The sequence below is a fragment of the Coenobita brevimanus genome, chromosome 80 (genome assembly GCF_032717465.1).
Source record: "Coenobita brevimanus isolate Jiangsu-jjx chromosome 80, ASM3271746v2, whole genome shotgun sequence".
Classification (NCBI taxonomy): Eukaryota; Metazoa; Arthropoda; class Malacostraca; order Decapoda; family Coenobitidae; genus Coenobita; species Coenobita brevimanus.
In genome coordinates, this window is record NC_137033.1 from 22,589,102 (window position 1) to 22,608,036 (window position 18,935).

The window sequence follows — 18,935 nt, forward strand, 5'->3', positions numbered from 1 at the left end:
AACATTGTTTAGGTTTTGGTTATAGTTCACAACTCAGGCATTTTTATCGAAGCCTTTCACCCCCCCCCACACACACACACAACCTCAACGTTTGGTTTTGGTTATAATTGTCAGGTCAGGCATATTTATGGAAGCCCCCCCCCCCACACACACAACCTCAACGTTTGGTTTTGGTTATACGAGTATTTGTCAGGTCAGGCATATTTATCAAAGCCCCCCCCCCCACACACACACAACCTCAACGTTTGGTTTTGGTTATACGAGTATTTGTCAGGTCAGGCATATTTATCAAAGCCCCCTTTGAGAGAGAGAGAGAGAGAGAGAGAGAGAGAGAGTTGTTCACAGAGACCTCACTCACTAATCATCTTCAACGGCTATATTTCTCCGAGGAAAATTGGCCCCAAGTCTTACGAATTACTGTTTGTTGGTTGACTGTATAATCATTCAATAGTATGAACCGCAATAATATTGAAAAGTGTAATTATGATATTTAATATTTTATCAAATTATTTGTACATTAAAACTATTGCTTACTGAATGGTGTATCATGGAATAATAGTGGAAATACACCCATAATATAGCTGAATTAAAGGATATATGTCGAAAATACGAGTCAATATACGTGCAAGCGCTAGCAGAACCATACTGGACACTTGCACATCTCATCTGTCTGTCTTAGCTCTTCCTACAGAATGTCATCACGCTTTAAATAGTCTCAAGTTTCCATTCCTGCCTTACACAGGGAAGCAACCAACCATTGACAATTCTGTTGATTTATATTCTCTTCAGTATGCTTTACATAATCCTTAATTTAAAAGTGGATTTTTTCTTTGTGTCCGACTTTGGGCACAGACTGTGCCGCATAGTCCAAACAACTTCTTGTCTGGAGCCGGCAGTCGTAAGTGTCACACACCAATCACCCCTTACGACAGGAATTTAATATTACGAGAGTCGACACCCTTTATAAATTAAGTCATATATTAACATAAATTTTGCTAAGTTTGTATAACCTGCCTGTCGATTCATCGTAGTGTGAAACTATCCCAGCAAGGTACAGTATAAGAGATGGCATGTTAGCAGAAACTGAAATTATCTCAGAGGTTAATTCCTCCAAAATACTGTTCAGTATGGTTGCAATCATGCACTCAATTGACTATCTGTTGCACTGACCACACGAGTTGTTTTCCCTTTTCCCCCACACCAAGGTGCTAAACACAACTCCCCACCACTAATCATACTGTAAGCTGGTGATATCCCTTTATTGTATACTTCCATGCCCGTACGAAATATCTCTAATAAAATTGTATACAGGTACACCCATACACATATGAAAACGTGAATGAATTATTACTTTGCTTAGTGTTTGCGTATGTGTGTGTGTGTGTGTGTGTGTGTTTGGGAGTTAGCTGGCTTGGTTGGTTGGGGTGAGAGAGGTTAAACTGATGGGTATGGTAGTTCGGTGCTTTGCTAAGGTGGGTGGGCAGGATGGTAGGTAAGAGGGTGGGTTGGCTGGATGGGGCATGTGGAGTGGCTTGGGGTGGGTTGTAGGGGTAGATCAGTTAGTGAATGGGTGCGTGGGGTGGGCTGGGTGGTGAGTGACTGATAATGTGGGTGGTGGGGACGGGGTGGGTAAGTTAGATTTGTTTGGGATGACTTTGGTGATGAGTCGGATTCAAAAGGATGAATGGGATGGGGGAGTGAATGAGGTACGGTAAGAAAGGAGGTTTGGCATGTGGATGGGTTGGTGGGAGGAGTGGGTGGATAGAATGGATGGGTCCCAGGGCGGGGTGGATGGGCAGGGTGGGTGAGTTTTCAGGGAGAAGTGGGTGGGTACTGTGGGAGAGTTGCGTGAGTGGATTTGATGGATAGCATTGCTGGGTGAGCAGGGTGGGTGGAATTCGTGTGTGGGGAGGGTGGGTGGTAGGGGTCAGTAGGCAAGTTGGGTCGTCGGAATGTGTGGGCAGAGTGGGTCGGCAGGATGAGTCGGCAAAGTGGGTAGCAAGGGTGAGTGGGCACGGTGGGTTGCCAGGGTGGCTAAGAAGATTGCGTAGGCGTGGTGCTCTGGGTAGGTGGTTGGGTTGGGGGGCTGGGGGGCTGGGGGGCTGAGGGGCTGGATGGGTTCAAGGTGGATAGATGTGTGAGTCAATGTGCTGAGTGGCATACTGGGTGAGTTTAAAGGCTGGCATTCGTGAGTTAGCAGAGTGGATGGCCGGAATCGGTGAGCTTGGTGGGTCGCCAGGTGGCTGGGTAGGGTGAGTGGCTTGGGTGAGGTCGGTGGGTTATGTTAGATGTCTTGAGTGGGAAGTTGGATTAGTGGGTAGGTGAATATTTGGCTCTCCAGATAACAAGGCAGGAGAAGGACATGTGGCTAGTAATTATATAACTTGTCGCTGTTACTTAGATTTTAGTAGTCTATGTCGCTTAGAACTCGTTCAGTAAATATTTGGAAGTCAAATTGTATGCTTTAGGGTCACTGCATTGAAATCTGCTAAAACTTTAATATAATTACTTCTCATGAACTGAAGGTCTATGCACGTGATAATACACCTAATAGTAGGATAAATGAAAGCAACATTACATGTGGCAAGACGTGAGAGTGAGCGAAGGTTCATATCTCCGATCCATCCTCCTAACATATCTGTGCTTTGGTGGGGGTTAGGAGGGGGAGCTGGGGGGTAGACGTGTGCGATTAACCTGCCCTCTAGTGGCAGATTACCCTACCCCTCTATTAGTGTTCATTATTGTACACGGATTAAAAATGTTAAAAATATGACCATGCCTTCCAATTTCTCTGGAATAACGTTAATATTCATGAAACATTTGAATAAAATTATAGTCATTCTGCTAGTGATCGAAATATGGTGTTATACGATGTTGGGGCATATCATTAGACCATGTAATAATCGTCTCATGGCTAGGACAGCTCAAGTTACACCTGAGCGAATACCGCAAAAGGGCACTAGGGATGATTTGGTTTGTCTGTCTGTATCTTTTAGCAACATTATAGAAAACTACTGGGTGTAACAGCACCGAATTAAGAAAAACGATTGAAGCTCTTCAAAATAGTGATTAGATTTGGGCTGCTAAATGCTCATTGGCAAGGTCAGATCATTTGCTGCTTAAGGAGTTTTGATCTGATTTAGACCAAAATTAGAAGATCAGTAGAGGAATGGAAAAGAATGGAGTGATTCTGTTTTCAGACCAGTCTTTCAAAGGTAAATGTCACAGACCAATTTCACAATTTCTACCCTCTTATTCAGAGAATTCTGATTTGATCTGGACCAGTTTGGATCAGATTTGATGGAAGTGTTGATAGTCAGATAAAGATAAAAGAATGAGATTTTCGAACATTTTTTCGAAGATCAAGGTCACAGATCAAGATCAAATTTTTGCCCTTTGACCAAATGTAGGGTGCGAGTGTGTCACTCTCTGGGTCCTCTGTCTTGTATTCTCCGTATTCCAGTTAACGCCATTTGACACTCAATTGAGGGTGAGTCACAGAAGCTTGAGGATGTTAATACTTTTACCAACAACCCTCATAGTCGGGACCTTTTTAAAATTTTATGCCAGCTAACTCTTCAGCTGTCAGTGGGTCATACAAAAGGCATTTAGTTAGTCATCCATAACTGAAGCGAGAAAACACGTTCAAATATGATAACTCACGGTAAGATCAACGCTAGACTGGGATGCCTTTATATCCTTGATGAGTTCCTCGGCCTCTTCCTGGATGACCACCTCGTGAGACGCCTTGCCCATGCCTAGGCTCTTCAAGTGGTGCCGGGTGAACTGACGCTGTTCCTTCCATAGATCACCCTCAGTGAGTATTATTCCTGGAGAAATATTTATAAAGTTTCGTAAACCTAAGTTATATTTAACCCACTGTACCTAAAACAAGTTATAACCAAAGTGATAAATGAACTGGATTGAATTACTGCACAGTAAGCTCAACATCAGAAAGAGAAAATCTGCTATATTCAATTATAGGAAGCAAATTATAAACCACTTAGAATGATTTAAACTTATAAGTGAAGTTAAACTTTACTGACACCAGCATAATACAAGAAGAACCATTTCATATAAAAAAGCTGCCAAGAGTATAAGTACTAACCCTGTTTTATTGTAAACAAACCCATCTCTACAAGTAACTGAACTTCCTGCCTCCCCTGAATACACGTTGGGTAACACACATGAAGTATAGCTGATTAAGTTACTTTTTCACAGCAAGACACGATCATATAGTTCAGAGAGATTGTGAAGACCACAGACAAAGTAGGTGTATCTCGCCTCTCCCAGCAGATAAAATGTTGTATGCTTTGCAAATACACTTTAGGAATTCTTCATCTTGGCAACACCCCTACATGATCTGGGAACTAGAAGAGGAAAAATATCTAGTGGCAGCAGTAGGATCTGACTCCACCCTTCCAAAGAGACATGTGTTATCCTGTAATTTTCGTCCTGCTGCTGGTTCTTTCTGTGGAACAAGATGGTATAATTACCCTTGCAGGCAAGAGGTGGAGATTTTCTTTAGCTGCACCAGTGCTTTCTTCGAGAAGACTATCAATATCTCTCCAAGCATATACAGTCAAGTCGCTTAAGGCGCGGCTAATTGGTTCTGGACCGAGCCCGTGCCATAGAAAACCGCACCATACAAATAACTAAACTTATGGGAAAAATGCAATTTGGTTCTGGACGTTCGCCCAAAGTCCCCCTTTTAACCCTACTTTTCCCTATTTTTCCCCCACTTTAAACACGCACACAATCAAGCAACCAGTCAATGCATGTAGTACATAAAAACTAAACAATAAATAATAAAGGGCTTACTGTACTGTATGTACCTGACTCCGATGACGATAGTGCTTAAGTGCAAGAGGTAAGGCTGGGGGTTCCGAGGCAAGAGGTGCGATTTAAACCTTGCCGCACCTGCGCCATAGGTATAGTTTATGCACGTGGTTCGTTCTTTTGGGTCTGGCACCTTGCCGTGTCATGGAAAACAGTGCCATAGAAGCATGAGCTATAGACAACTATATATATATATATATATATATATATATATATATATATATATATATATATATATATATATATATATATATATATATATATATATATATATATATATATATATATATATATATATATATATATATATATATATATATATATATATATATATATATGTATATATATATATATATATATATATATATATATATATATATATATATATATATATATATAAATATATATATATATATAAATATATATATATATATATATATATATATATATATATATATATATATATATATATATATATATATATATATATATATTATATAATATATATATATTGTATATATTTTATATATATATATATATATATATATATATATATATATATATATATATTATATTTATAATACATATATATAATATATATATATATATATAATCTATCTATCTATCTATATATATACAGTATATATATATTTAAATATATAATATATATAATTTATATAGAAATATACTGTATATACAGCTGTATATATATATATATATATATATATATATATATATATATATATATATATGAAGGGTATTCAGATTGATGATTATTACGAAAAAATTGGAACTAGAAATTATCATGTACATTACAGTTGCTGAAACTGTGCAAAATGTTGCTAAAATTGCAAAAAATGTTGGATTTTGTTTTTAGTGTTCCTCTTTTGCTTTAACTCGCCCCGTCCCATCGACGTATGGGTCCGTTGCAGCGATTTGCATTTGCCAGTCCCCGCGGTGTACCGGTACATCGTGCAATTGCAATGTGCATAATTTTGACACTTTTCAAAATTCGTGCTTGATTTGCAGTACGTACCCTCGCATGACCTTCCCCTACCTGCCACCAGGCGGGGACACTCGGCGACCACACGCGACCCGCGCTAGCCCACCACTCGTCCACTCACGTCCTACTCAGACATGGCTAAGAGAGGTCTCTCAGACAGTGAAATTCAAGTCGCCCTGGACACCTTTACCGGCGACAGTGATTCCCCACTGGACGACGAGGATATGGACAAGGATTATGTGCAGCCAGAGGAGGAAGAAACCACCAAGAGTGACGAGGAAGTTCCGTCTCCCAGAAAGCGGCAGTACGTGACTTACCGTGCTGCTAGAGAGGGGCAGCAGGCAAAGAAGGCACGTGCAACATCCTATCCCTATCCCCAACGTGATTTGGAACCAGAATTCGAGGAAGAGGACGAGGACGAGGACGATGACGGAGCCGTGGGACGTGCTGCCACGTGGTATGGACGTGAGGTGATAACTCATCGTGGCCCAGAGCGCACACCACATCGTATGAGCAGGTATGGGCCTAGCATTTTGTTTGGGGTGTTAGGAAGTCAAGTGGAGGGAGTGGGGAGTGAAAGGGAAAGTCCAGGGAGGTTTAGGGAAAGTGAGAGTGACGTGAGTGAGTCATTGCTCTCCCTACGTAGTGTGAGGCGGCATAGTGGATCACGTGGGCCAGTGCGGGTGCATTCCTTATCACGTGGGGTTGTGAGGGAGGGGGAAGGTGGGGAGGAACCACTCCAAAGCACGTCTTATGCTCCCCAATATCCCCTAACACGTGGTTGAGCTAGGGTGCGTAAGAGAGCACGTGGTGTTGTCATGGAGGGGGAAGGTGGGGAGGAACCACTCCCCAGCACGTCTTATGCTCCCCAATATCCCCTAACACGTGGTCGAGCTAGGGTGCGTGAGAAAGCACGTGGTGTTGTCATGGAGGGGGAAGGTGGGGAGGAACCACTCCCCAGCACGTCTTCTGCTCCCCAATATTCCCCTATTTCATCCCCACAGCCCCCTAATGTTCCTCAAGGCCGTAAGGGTAAGGGAAAGGGAAAGGGTAAAGGCAGAGGGAAGAGGAGTGACAGTGGGGAAGCCCTCCGCACTCCTTCTCCCCCACCTCCCCAACCAGGATCTCCTCCCCACCCAGACGAAGGCGGTGATGAGGATGATGGGGACGAGGGATTTGTGTCGTGGAATTGGGAGGATGGGAGTGATTTTTCTCCCCTCATTCACCCCTTCACTGAGCAGGGGCGATCTGGCTGCATTGCTCCAGGAATTCACCGTAATTCCTCCAGGTTGGATTTTTTCCACCTGTTTTTCAGTGAGGCATTTGTTGATCAGATTGTATACCAAACCAACCTGTTTGCAAGCGCCCAGCGCCTAGAGAGTGAAAGATTGGGAACAAGGAGTAGGCATTCTATGATCTATGATTACCCTGTCTCCCTTCCAGAAATGTTCTTATTTTTTGCCCTGGTCCTTTTGATGGGTATTATACGAAAGAATAGAATTCCTGCTTACTGGACTAGGGAACCCTGTTATGTTTTCCCCAATATTTGGTCAAGTGATGAGCCATAATCGGTTTCAACAAATTCTAAGTCGCCTCCATTTCTATGATGCTCATGATCCTGCAAATGCAAACAACACTGATAAAATGAGGCGAATTAGGTTGGTCTTTGATCACCTCAGGCAAACCTTTCGTTCCTCATTCTATCCCTATAGAGACCTCGTCATAGACGAGAGTCTCGTGTTGTGGAGAGGCAATATTTCATTCAGACAGTATATACCCAGCAAAAGGCACCGTTTTGGGTTCAAGATCTTTGTTATGTGCGACTGTAGGACTGGATACGTGCAAGACAGTCTTGTACACCGGTGCACAGACAGACATAATAGAAGATCGAAGTATTGGACTGTCGGGAGCAGTGGTAAAGTACTTCTCACTCGTTATCTTCACACGCATGAAACGGGAGTCTGTGGAACCGTAAAGGTGAACCGGCGTCACATGGCCAAGGTAGGGCGGAAACTTGCAAGGAATGAGGTTGTCTTCTTCAAAGCCAACAACATCCTTGCAACTGTGTAGAACCACAACAGAGAAGTAAGCCTCTTATCCACGGTTCACCGCCCCTTGATGCACTGTACTGATTCCGTAGATTACCATAGCGAGAACAGGCGTTGTGTTTGGAAACCTGAGTGTGTCATGGATTACAATATAAACATGCGCCTCGTGGACCAGTCAGACTCCATGATATCGACGGTAGAGTGTGCCAGGACCACGATGAAGTGGTATAAGAAACTGTTCTTTCACTTGCTAGATATCACTGCTCTGAATTGCCACCACCTTCACGCCATGACAACAGGAGTTCAGGAAACATTTGAAGGGTTTGTGAGGGAGCTCACAAGAGAAATCTTTGCAAGGTATGCTGTTGAAAGGCCCCAACATCGCACCCGCACTGCCCCTATTGCACAAACTCCCCTGAGAATATCCGGCCGCCAGTTCCCCACTCCTATCCCTCCCCAGCCAAACAGACCTAGGCCCCAACGCAGGTGTCACGTTTGCAGTAATTCCCAGGTGAGACTCACGACACAGAGGAAGGACACCCGCTATGAGTGCGTGCAGTGTGACGTGGGTCTCTGTATTCACCCATGTTTCAGTGAATATCACATGTTGATGCAATTCTAATATGGTGTGAATGCGAAAGGACGCAGAAATTATGAGGTAAATGTGACAGACAGACGCTCAGTGAAATTATGTCATGCTGATCTCCAAATATTAGTATAAAGTGCATACGGGTAGAACATAAGTGCAAAAATTGTATGTAAGTATATAAATATGCCCTAAGTTGAAACTTACATAGCGAGGGTTTTATGATGCGATATTCTGTCGCTCAGTGCAATAAATACGGCCCGTAATTATATAATTATTATTATTGGAAATTCTTACGGGTATAAGTTCAAATTATTGTAAGTGCTGAAATATATTCTAAGTCAAATATTCATAGCGTGTGTATAGAGATGCGATTTCCTGACGCTCAGTTGAATGAATAAGGCACGTATTAGTGAAAATAAAAGTCAGCAAGTGGTAAAGTGTGTAATATATGTGAAGAATTAGTATATAAGTTGTGAGTATTATGTTGGTCGAAACATTCCTTGCGAGGGTATTTTCATGCGATATTCTCACGCTCACTTGAATAAATAATGCCAGTAAATATGTACAGTGCTTTATAGGGGTGTAAACGGGTGTAATGTAAGTAGGAAATTATAAATGGAGTGAATAAATAAAGTAGATGATGAAACACGAGTGTTTGAGATCGTGGTTGCTACGTGAATAGGCGCTAGCATATCGCTAAATGCCCTCGTAATGAATGAAAATAATTGAAAACCTTTACAGTGGTGGAGGAAAGGTTCTATGTAAAGGGGAAAATAATTGGAAAGTGATAAAACAATTTGGTATGTTGAAATACGAGTCATAGCGAGTGCGCTTACTAAGCTGATGTGCGCTATACTTATGCTGCATGTCATCATAATGAATGAAAACATCTGAAAACACTTACAAACAGTTGTAATTGGTAAAATGTCATTGAAACAGAAGTATACAAGTAGAAAAAATGATAGGTTGTCTCATCCTAGACACTTAGCATATAGCATGTTACGACTCGGACCAAACTCGCTATGCTCGCGCGATGGTACAATGCTTATTTTTCATATATGTGTGTCTGAAATCCATTATATTGTTACTGTTATTGTTTATTAGTTCAAATTCAATAAATATAGAGGTGTTGTGTGTTGTTTCTCCCATTATTCCTTACCATAGAAAACGTAAGCGCATATCATGTCCATTACAGAACACCACACCTGGCTGGGGGGACCTCACCTGTACGGACCACTTCTAGACCGCGGAACCACTTTCTTTGTGATTTTCCTTTGTTTCTCGACCTAAGCGGAAGTTTTAGCCAAAAAAAAAAAAAATTCCAAAAAGGCTCGGGACTGGAGGATGTCATAGGTGCGGAAAACCTCGGGACGTGACGGGTTAACTTGAAACTACATGTTTTTCGGTGTGTCTGACGACGTTTTTTTTTTCGGAATGTAGGATCAAAGCCGGTAGGATGAGCTGCGCAGGACCGGCTAGCACAAACTCACGTGTAAATTTAAGGTTTAGGCTCAGAGAATCTAATTCAGATTAACTGATGAAGCACATAATTGGTGCTGTCGAAGGTTATGTAGACTGAAAGATCCGTTTATATACTGACAGAAAGAGAGAGAGAGAGAGAGAGGGAGAGAGCAGGCAGAATTGCGAAGCGAGTATTCAACTACTGATCATCTACACACAATGAGTCAGCTGACTGAGAAAACTTTGGAACATAATAAACCACTGTGCTTAGGTTTTGTTGATTACGAAAAGGCTTTCGACTCAGTGGAGCACACAGCACTTATATTCATTGGGGGAACATGCAGTAAATGAGAAAAGTATAAAACTTCTCGAAAACATATATGAAGAGGGAACTGCTACAGTTAAATTACAGGAAGACTAGGAAAAAATTAAGATTGAGAAGGGCTGCGTCAGGGAGATACAATTTCACCAAAAATATTTACAGCATGCATAGAAGATATTTTCAGAAAGCAGGACTTGGAGAACAAAGGAGTGAACATAGATGCAGGAAACCTAAACCATTTAAGATTTTCATATGACATTGTCTTAAATCTCAGAAACAGCAGAGACATCGCAAGAAATGCTAAATGACCTAAGTAGGGATAAAGATGAATTGGAGTAAAACTAATGTTTACATACACCAAAGGGCGTCATCCGAATAAGCGAAGTAATTCTTGTAGAAGTCGAGGAGTACAGTTACTTTGGGCAAATGTTAAAACTAACGAAAGACCATGACAGCGAAATAAAAAGATGCATACAATTGGATGACAAGCTTTCGATAAACCTAGATATATCATGAAAAGTAGCTTGCCAATATGTATGATGTGAAAAGTATTTAAAGAATATACAGTATATTACCAGTTATGACGAACTGTTGTGAGACCTGGAAACTGACAGAATCTATGGAAAATAAGCTAATCCGTTCTTAAAGATCAATGGAAAGGCCAGTGTTGTGAATATCTTTAAGAGACACGAAAAGATAAATTTTGATGACAGACCAGACTAAAGACAAAGACATTATAGATGTTCTAAAAGAACCGAAATGGAGGTGGGCAAGTCGTGTAGCCAAGAATAACGGATAACCGATGAAGCCAGGCTGACTGAATGGACTCCAGGAGATTGTAAAGGTGGCAGAAAAAGGCCAGACAGGAGGTGGAGAGATGGGATAGAGAAGTTTGTAGGCAAAACGTGGCAGAGACTAGCTCAGTCAAGGAATTCGTGGAAAAGGTTGAAGGAAGCCTTTGTTCAGCAGTGGACTTGCAATGGCTGCTGCTGCTTCTGCTGTTGCTGCATTATATATATATATATATATATATATATATATATATATATATATATATATATATAATAATAATAATAATTAATCAGCTACGGCACCACCTTAGTGGGCAGTGTCTCCAGACTGTTGCTCCAACCACATCTTTTTCACTCCAGACCGAGGCCAGGATATACAGAAAGTGCCGTCCCTTACAGTACTAAGGGAGCCTTATCTAAGTTCTAACGCTATTGCTTACGGTGAAAGAAAGGTGTCCAATATCAGACAGTATCGCATACTCAAATTTTTGCTTCCGGTGCATTAATTTGTCCATAACATCTACTGCTGTACTATCACGATCCAAAGTTTCTTTACCCCCCTGAGTGAAAGAAGGTCGAAGCCAAGGTTGAAGAAATAACGGGGCACCGAACACAGGCCAGTTCATGATGGAGGGGTTCACTAACCTGAAGCTTAGGATAATAAGAATCACCCGGATGAAACACACGAGCCTATTTATGAATCACGGTATCATGAACCATTATTAGTCTTGTATACTGGCAGTGTCCGATCATCTGGTCTTGCTACAACCTTGGCTTCGACCTTCTTCCACTCAAGGGGGTAAAGAAACTTTGGATCGTGATAGTACATCTCCTAGGCATCCGGCGCTAGATCTTCGTGCAGCCAGTCACGGGGGCTGTCAGAAACAAATCCTAGGGATAAGGAGCCAAATGCAAGATGATTATAGCACCAACATAAGGAAGGGAGAGGTGTTACCGTAGTGAGTTAGGTTTGTTTACCTACAGTCCTGTAGCAATGGTTATATAAGTCTCTTTTAAGTTCCTTAAACACACACACACACACACACACACACACACACACACACACACACACACACACGTCTCTTATAATATATATATATATATATATATATATATATATATATATATATATATATATATATATATATATATCATCATCAGCCATAACTAGTCCACTGCTTAACAAAGGCCTCCCCTATCCTTTTCCACGAATTCCTTGACTGAGCCAATGTTTGCCATTTTTTCCCTGCAAATTTCTCTATCTCATTTCTCCATCTCCTGTCTGGCCTTTTTCTGCTACGCTTACAATCTCTTGGTGTCCAGTCTGTCAGCCTCTTGGTCCATCGGTTATCCCTTGTTCTTGCTATATGACGTGCCCACCTCCATTTCTGTTCTTTTATAAGTTCTATAATGTCTTTGACTTTAGTCAGCTCTCTCACCCAAGTTAATCTTTTCCTTTCTCTTAAAGATATTCCCAACATTGACCTTTCCATTGCCCTCTGAGAACGAATTAATTTATTTTCCATCGATTTTGTCAGTTTCCAAGTCTCACAACCATACGTCATTGCTGGAATTATACATTCGTTGTATACTTTTCGTTTCATACAAACTGGCAAGCTACATTTCATAATGTCTCTATGTTTACCGAAAGCTTTCCATCGAATTGTAATGCGTCTTTTTATTTCGCTATCATGATCTTTTGTTAATTTTAGTATTTGTCCCAAGTAGTTGTACTCTTCAACTTCTTCAAGAATTTCATCGGATATTCTGATGACGCTCTTTGGTGTTTGTGGATTAAACATTAGTTTTACTCCGGTTCATCATCGGTCCTACTTTCAGACTATCTCTATTCAGGTCATTTAACATTTCTTGCAATGCCTCTGCTGTTTCTGAGATTATGATAATGTCATCTGCAAATCTTAAATGGTTTAGCTTTTCTCCATCTATGTTCACTCCTTTATTTTCCCAGTCTAGCTTTCTGAAAATACTTTCTAGGCATGTTGTAAATAATTTTGATGAAATTGTATCTCCCTGACGCAAGCCCTTCTCAATCTTAATTTTTTCCGAGTCCTTATGTAATTTAACTGTAGCAGTTCCCTCTTTATATATGTTTTCGAGCAGTTTTACAATTTTCTCATTCACTCCTTGTTCTCGTAGTGAATTTATAATCGCTATGTGCTCCACTGAATCAAAAGCCTTTTCGTAATCAACAAAGCCTAAGCACAGTGGTTTATTATATTCTGTAGTTTTCTCAATTAGCTGATTCATTGTATGTAGATGATCGGTGGTTGAATACTCGCTTCGGAATCCTGCCTGTTCACGAGACTGGTTCTCCTCCAAAATTGTTGTTATTCTGTTCGTAAGGACTTTAGTGAAAAGTTTGTAAATGACTGATAATAAGCTAATGAGTCGATAGTTACTAAGATCTTTCGAGTCACCTTTTTTGTAGAGTGAAATAACTATTGCATTACACCATGTTTTGGGAATTTTCTTCTGTTTGATACAGTGGGTAAATAAATGAGCAATCCTATTTTGTACTTCTACTCCTGAATCCAACAGTAAATCTGTCACTATTCCATCTTCTCCCGGAGCCTTCCCTCTTTTCATATTTTTAAGAAATATTTACTTCGTCTGGTGTTACCTCAGGTATTTCACTTTTGTCAACTGAAAATTTAGCTATTGGTATTACTGTCTTTGATGCATACAGTTCTTTGTAAAATTCTTCAACCCTCTTCACCATCTTATCTCTGCATTTAATGATTTCACCGGATTTTCTTTTAGTGATGTCATTTGTTACTTTCCTAGTGCCATCTTTTTCGGACCTGTTTCAGACTTTTTCTGTTTTTGATGGTTTCTTTGATCTGATCCATGTTCCTCTTTCTTTTTTTCTTCTCTTTGTCCTTTGTTAATAAGCTTATTTAATTCCGCTCGTTGTGTTTCGTCTTATTTTTACTTTCATTTCATTTCGTTTTTTCATAAACTCGAGTGTCTTTTCTGAATATTTCTTGGCTTTGGTTGTATTAGCTTTTCCTACTACCTCCGCTGATTCTCTTAGCACTTTTGTTAGTCTATCATTCAGCTCATCAGTGTGGTACATAGCCCATGATTTCATCATCCTTTGTATAATTCTAACGTACAGTATGCTGCATGTTTGATCACGATTCGCCTCGTGGCTTCAATAGTGACTAGGCTTGCGTGTTTTACCTCGCTCCCCCCTTCTACCCTTATAGCAGAGTAAGTCGTTCTTTCTGTTGTTCAGAGCAAGAGTGTCAACTCTTTGTCCCCTATGGCTTCATTTGCGCGTCCTTCTTACAAGTTGTATCAAGCTCTGCCGGCCCCTATATAATGGCTCAGTCTCTGCATTAATTGCCACTTAGATCTACTCCTCATTTTGTTCACATCTCTGTCCTCCCCTGTACAGTTGTTATTATTTTTTTGAGTGCTCAGGAAGTCTCCAACCATCTAGCTGCTGTGTAATTTGAGTATAAGTGTTATTACATTTTTTCTTGTACTGTATACCGTAAGGTGTTGATTCGTAGGACTGGTAAAGTTTTTGGGATTCATGTGGGGTTTTTGACCTCAGCCATTAATAATAATATTTTCTATCTGTAATAATATATCTTGCATTCACTGAGCATTATCCGGTTTTCTCATTTTATCACGGCTGACTTAGATAAATTTACACTTGCTAATTTCGTGTTAATAGAGGCTATTGCAGTTAACCATATATTTAACCTGTTTTTACCATTACATTATCCTTATGAGTCCTGAATGTTTAGTTGTTAGTTTGAGCATTAAACTTTAACTTGTAATTTTACCTAACTCTTTTGTTTTGAACCTGGAACTTTACGGGACAGTATTGATTTTTAGTATTCTCACTTAAAGTGTTCATTATCTCTCTCTGTTCCGTAACATAAATTTGGCGACCTCTTATCAGGATATTCAGGATATTGTCATAAGGATATTGCTTGATATTTTGTGACTGTGATTTATTCATGATGTCTACTATTAATAGCTTGATGAAGCCAAAGATTTTTTGTCAAATGTGCAAACAGTTTGTGATGTAGAAAACAGAACAAAGAATGAACTTAAGCTCGTTGCTCAACAATTGGAAATTGCTGTTCGCTCTCATCATTCTAAAGATCAAATTGTTGACATGATTAATGAAAGCTTGTTTAATGTAACTCCTCCAAATGAGCAAACGCAGATTGAAATAGCTAAGTTACAGCTAGCCCTGCAGGAGGCTCGTGCTAAGGAGGCTGAATTTCAGGCCTGTGCTAAGGGGGCTGAGTTTCAGGCAAAAGCTAAGGAGGCTGAGTTTCTGGCTCGTGCTAAGGAGGCTGAGGCCCAAGTTGAAATTGCTAGGATTCAGGCAGACCATGAGTATCGCATGAAACAAGGTGGAACTGGATCATCTAGCTCTGATGATTTTGATGTGGCTAAAAATGTTAAACTTGTCCCTCCTTTTAATGAATCTGATCTAACAAAGTATTTTCAGTTGTTTGAGAGGGTAGCTACAGGTTTTAATTGGCCAAAAAAGTATTGGCCAGTACTCCTTCAAACTGTTCTCACCGGTAAAGCTCAAGTAACTTATGCATCTTTGCCACAGGATCAATCTGATAATTATGATGTAGTTAAGAGCTTGATTCTTAAGGCCTATGAGCTTGTTCCTGAAGCCTATAGAGTAAAATTTAGGACAACTTAGAAGCAAGATAAGCAATCCCATGTTGAGTATGCAAAAATCAAAGAAGTTCTGTTAGAGCAGTGGTTAAATTCTAAGAATGTGGATTCTGATTTTGGTAAATTTAAGCAGATGATTTTGCTGGAGGACTTCAAAAGGTGTATTAATAATGATGAAAGCCTATATCTTGATGAGAAAAGAATAAATAATTTGTCTGATGCTGCAGTTTTAGCTGATGAGTATGTTCTCACTCACAAGAGATATTCTAGAGAAAAAAGGAAAGCTGAGAGTAAGTACGTTGCCTCTACTCAGAGTACAGGTAACAGGAAAGAGAATAAAGATGATGTTTCTCAGGAAGTAAATACCAGCTTCACCTCTAGATTTCAGAAAAGTAAATGTACTTATTGTAGTAAGCTTGGTCATACTACGGAGAAATGTTTCAGGAGACAGCATGATGTGAACAAAAAGGAGTCTTTAAATATTCAGTCAATTGGTCTAGTGTCCACCCTTGAGAGTTCCCAGAATTCTTTAACCGAGTTAACTGAACCTGCTTTGAGGGGTAAATTAAATTCTCATGATGGAGCTCCTCTTTTGAGCAGTAACGTGGGTGACACTCTCAAGAGTTCATGTGCTAATTTCCTGTCTGATGGTTTTGTCAGTCCTCTGGACAGTAATGACAGGAAATCAGTTAAAATATATCGTGATACAGGTGCTTGCCAATCCCTTATGCTGACCAGTGTTCTAGGCTCTAATGTTAATTCCTCTGATGAAACTGTAATCTTACAAGGTGTAGGGAATAATTACTCCTCTGTCCCTCTGTGCAGAGTGAATTTAGAGTCTGGTTTTGTTAATGGTTCCGTTATGGTTGGGTTGGTTGAGACACTCCCAATGTCAGGTGTAACTTTCTTGCTTGGAAGTGGTATTGGTGGGGGTCAGGTGTGTCCAGCTCCTCAGTTGTCTGGTAAGCCAGTGGCTGCGGCCCAGGGTTGTGATGTCCCTGATGTGTTCTCTGCATGTGCTGTCACTAGGGCTAAGTCTAAAGTTACTGGTGACGTAGAGGATAATGATGATGATGATGTTATCCTAGCTGACACTTTCCTTGCTAATTTGGACCACTCACCAGATGAGGCAGTACCCCGTAGTGTTGATAATTTGTCTCGTCAAGAGTTGGTTGAGTTGCAGGTTGCTGACCCTGAGTTGAAAGGTCTAGCTAACCCTGCTTGCAGTGAGGAAGAGTCAGCCAGTGCTTCTACTTGTTATTATATAAAGTCAGGAGTACTTATGAGGAAGTGGAGACCCCCAACAGCATCAACCGACTGTGAATAGGAGGTTGTACATTAAGTTGTCATCCCTCGTGTTTGTAGGCAGGATATCATTAGAGTGGCTCATGATTCCAGTTTGGCAGGACACCTTGGAGTGAGGAAGACTGTGGCACGCATTTTGAAACACTTCTACTGGCCAGGTATCTTCAGAGATGTTTCCTGGTATTGTAAGTCTTGTCACACCTGTCAAGTTGTGGTGAAGTGTAATCAGACCGAAAAGGTTGCACCTCTAGTTCCCATTCCTCCTTTTGAGGTGCCTTTCACCCGTGTGTTGGTGGATATTGTGGGCCCTCTTCCTAAGACTTCTTCAGGATTTTCTTATGTGTTGACCCTGATTGATATGACTACTCGTTATCCTGAAGCCATTCCACTTAGAAATATCTCAGCAAAGAACGTGGTTAACCCGCCCCGTCCTGACGACGTATGGGTACGTCACCACGATTTGCATTTGCCAGTCCTGGCGACGTACCAGTACGTCGTGCAATTGCAAGGTACCTAATTTGCACAATTTTCAATTTTCGCACGTGATTTTTCGTATGTATACACGGGACACCTTCCTCTATTCCTGTACAAGATACCAAGCAGGGACAATGCCTTACACTGCATAACCTCCCCCCTCCCCCCCTCACACCATTGTCTTTGCAAAGGACCTGTTACCAGTGACCTGGCTAGTAAAGTTATTCAGGGCCAGAGTGATTCCCCAATCGATGACAATGTGGAGGACAATGTTTACATAGCATTAGAAGAAGAAACAGCCAGAAATAATGATCAGGTAGTGTGGCAAAAATAGGTCAGGTATGGTGATTAGTTAGTGAGTGAAACAATGCTTATAATGCCTTTATTACTGCTTGAAAACCAATATACTGTCATACTACATATACATTCGTACCAAGTAAATAAATAAATACCGTTTATGAATGGATAAAATAGTTACCCTCCCATAGAACTCGTTTTCTTTGGTGCCAGCATGTTAGAAAACCCACTCAGGTAAGGAGGAACTCCTACCTGGATTGGGCACTTTAAACCTCATGTGAGCGATTTCTCTATGAATTTTCGATGTTTCTCACCAAAAGCGAAGGTTTTAGCCAAAAAAAAAAAAAATCGAAAATACCTCGGGACTGGGGGATGTCGGAGGTGCGGAAAACCTCGGGACGTGACGGGTTAAGGAAATGCTAGGGTTCTTCACAAAGTTTGGTCTGCCCAAGGAGGTACAGTCAGACCGGGGAAGTAATTTCATGTCAAATGTTTTCAAGCAGTCTCTGAAAGAGTTGGGCATCACCCAGATCACGTCTTCAGCTTACCATCCCCAGACCCAAGGAGCGTTGGAGAGATATCATCAAACACTCAAACGATGCTCAAGAAATACTGTTTGGAACATCAGAAAGACTGGGATAAAGGTCTTCCATTCGTTGTATTTGCCGCAAGAGAATCTCCAAATGAATCACTGGGCTTCTCACCCTTTGAACTACTGTTTGACCATGAAGTGAGAGGACCCCTTAAGCTACTCAAGGAATACTGGCTGTCGGAGGAAGATGACGTCAACCTGCTGGAGTATGTGATGAAATTCAAAGAACGGCTGTCCACTGCTTTACATCTGGCGAGAGAGAATTTAGGAGCTGCTCAGGAGAAGATGAAGACTTGGTATGATAAGAAGTCCAAGTTACGCCACTTTCAGCCAGGAGATCAGGTTTTGATTCTGCTACCGGTGCATGGGCAACCTCTTCAAGCCAAGTTTAGTGGTCCTTATTTCGTGGAGAAGAAACTCAGTGATGTCAACTATGTCATCGCCACACCAGATCGTAGAAAGAACAAGCAACTTTGCCACATCAACATGCTAAAGTTATATCACAGGCGGGACGAAAGTAACCCAGTCTGCACT

The 18,935-nt window shown here is 40.9% G+C and overlaps 1 protein-coding gene across 1 annotated transcript in view; it reads right to left on the bottom strand.

The window, feature by feature from the left end:
* The window catches only part of LOC145409300 (methyl farnesoate epoxidase-like), a 528,900-nt gene that overhangs the window by 474,563 nt on the left and 35,402 nt on the right, over window positions 1–18,935 (bottom strand). Inside the window, exon 3 of the mRNA XM_080279777.1 lies at window positions 3,664–3,830. Within this exon, the coding sequence (XP_080135903.1) occupies window positions 3,664–3,830 (167 nt within the window). The remainder of the gene's footprint in view (window positions 1–3,663; window positions 3,831–18,935) is intronic.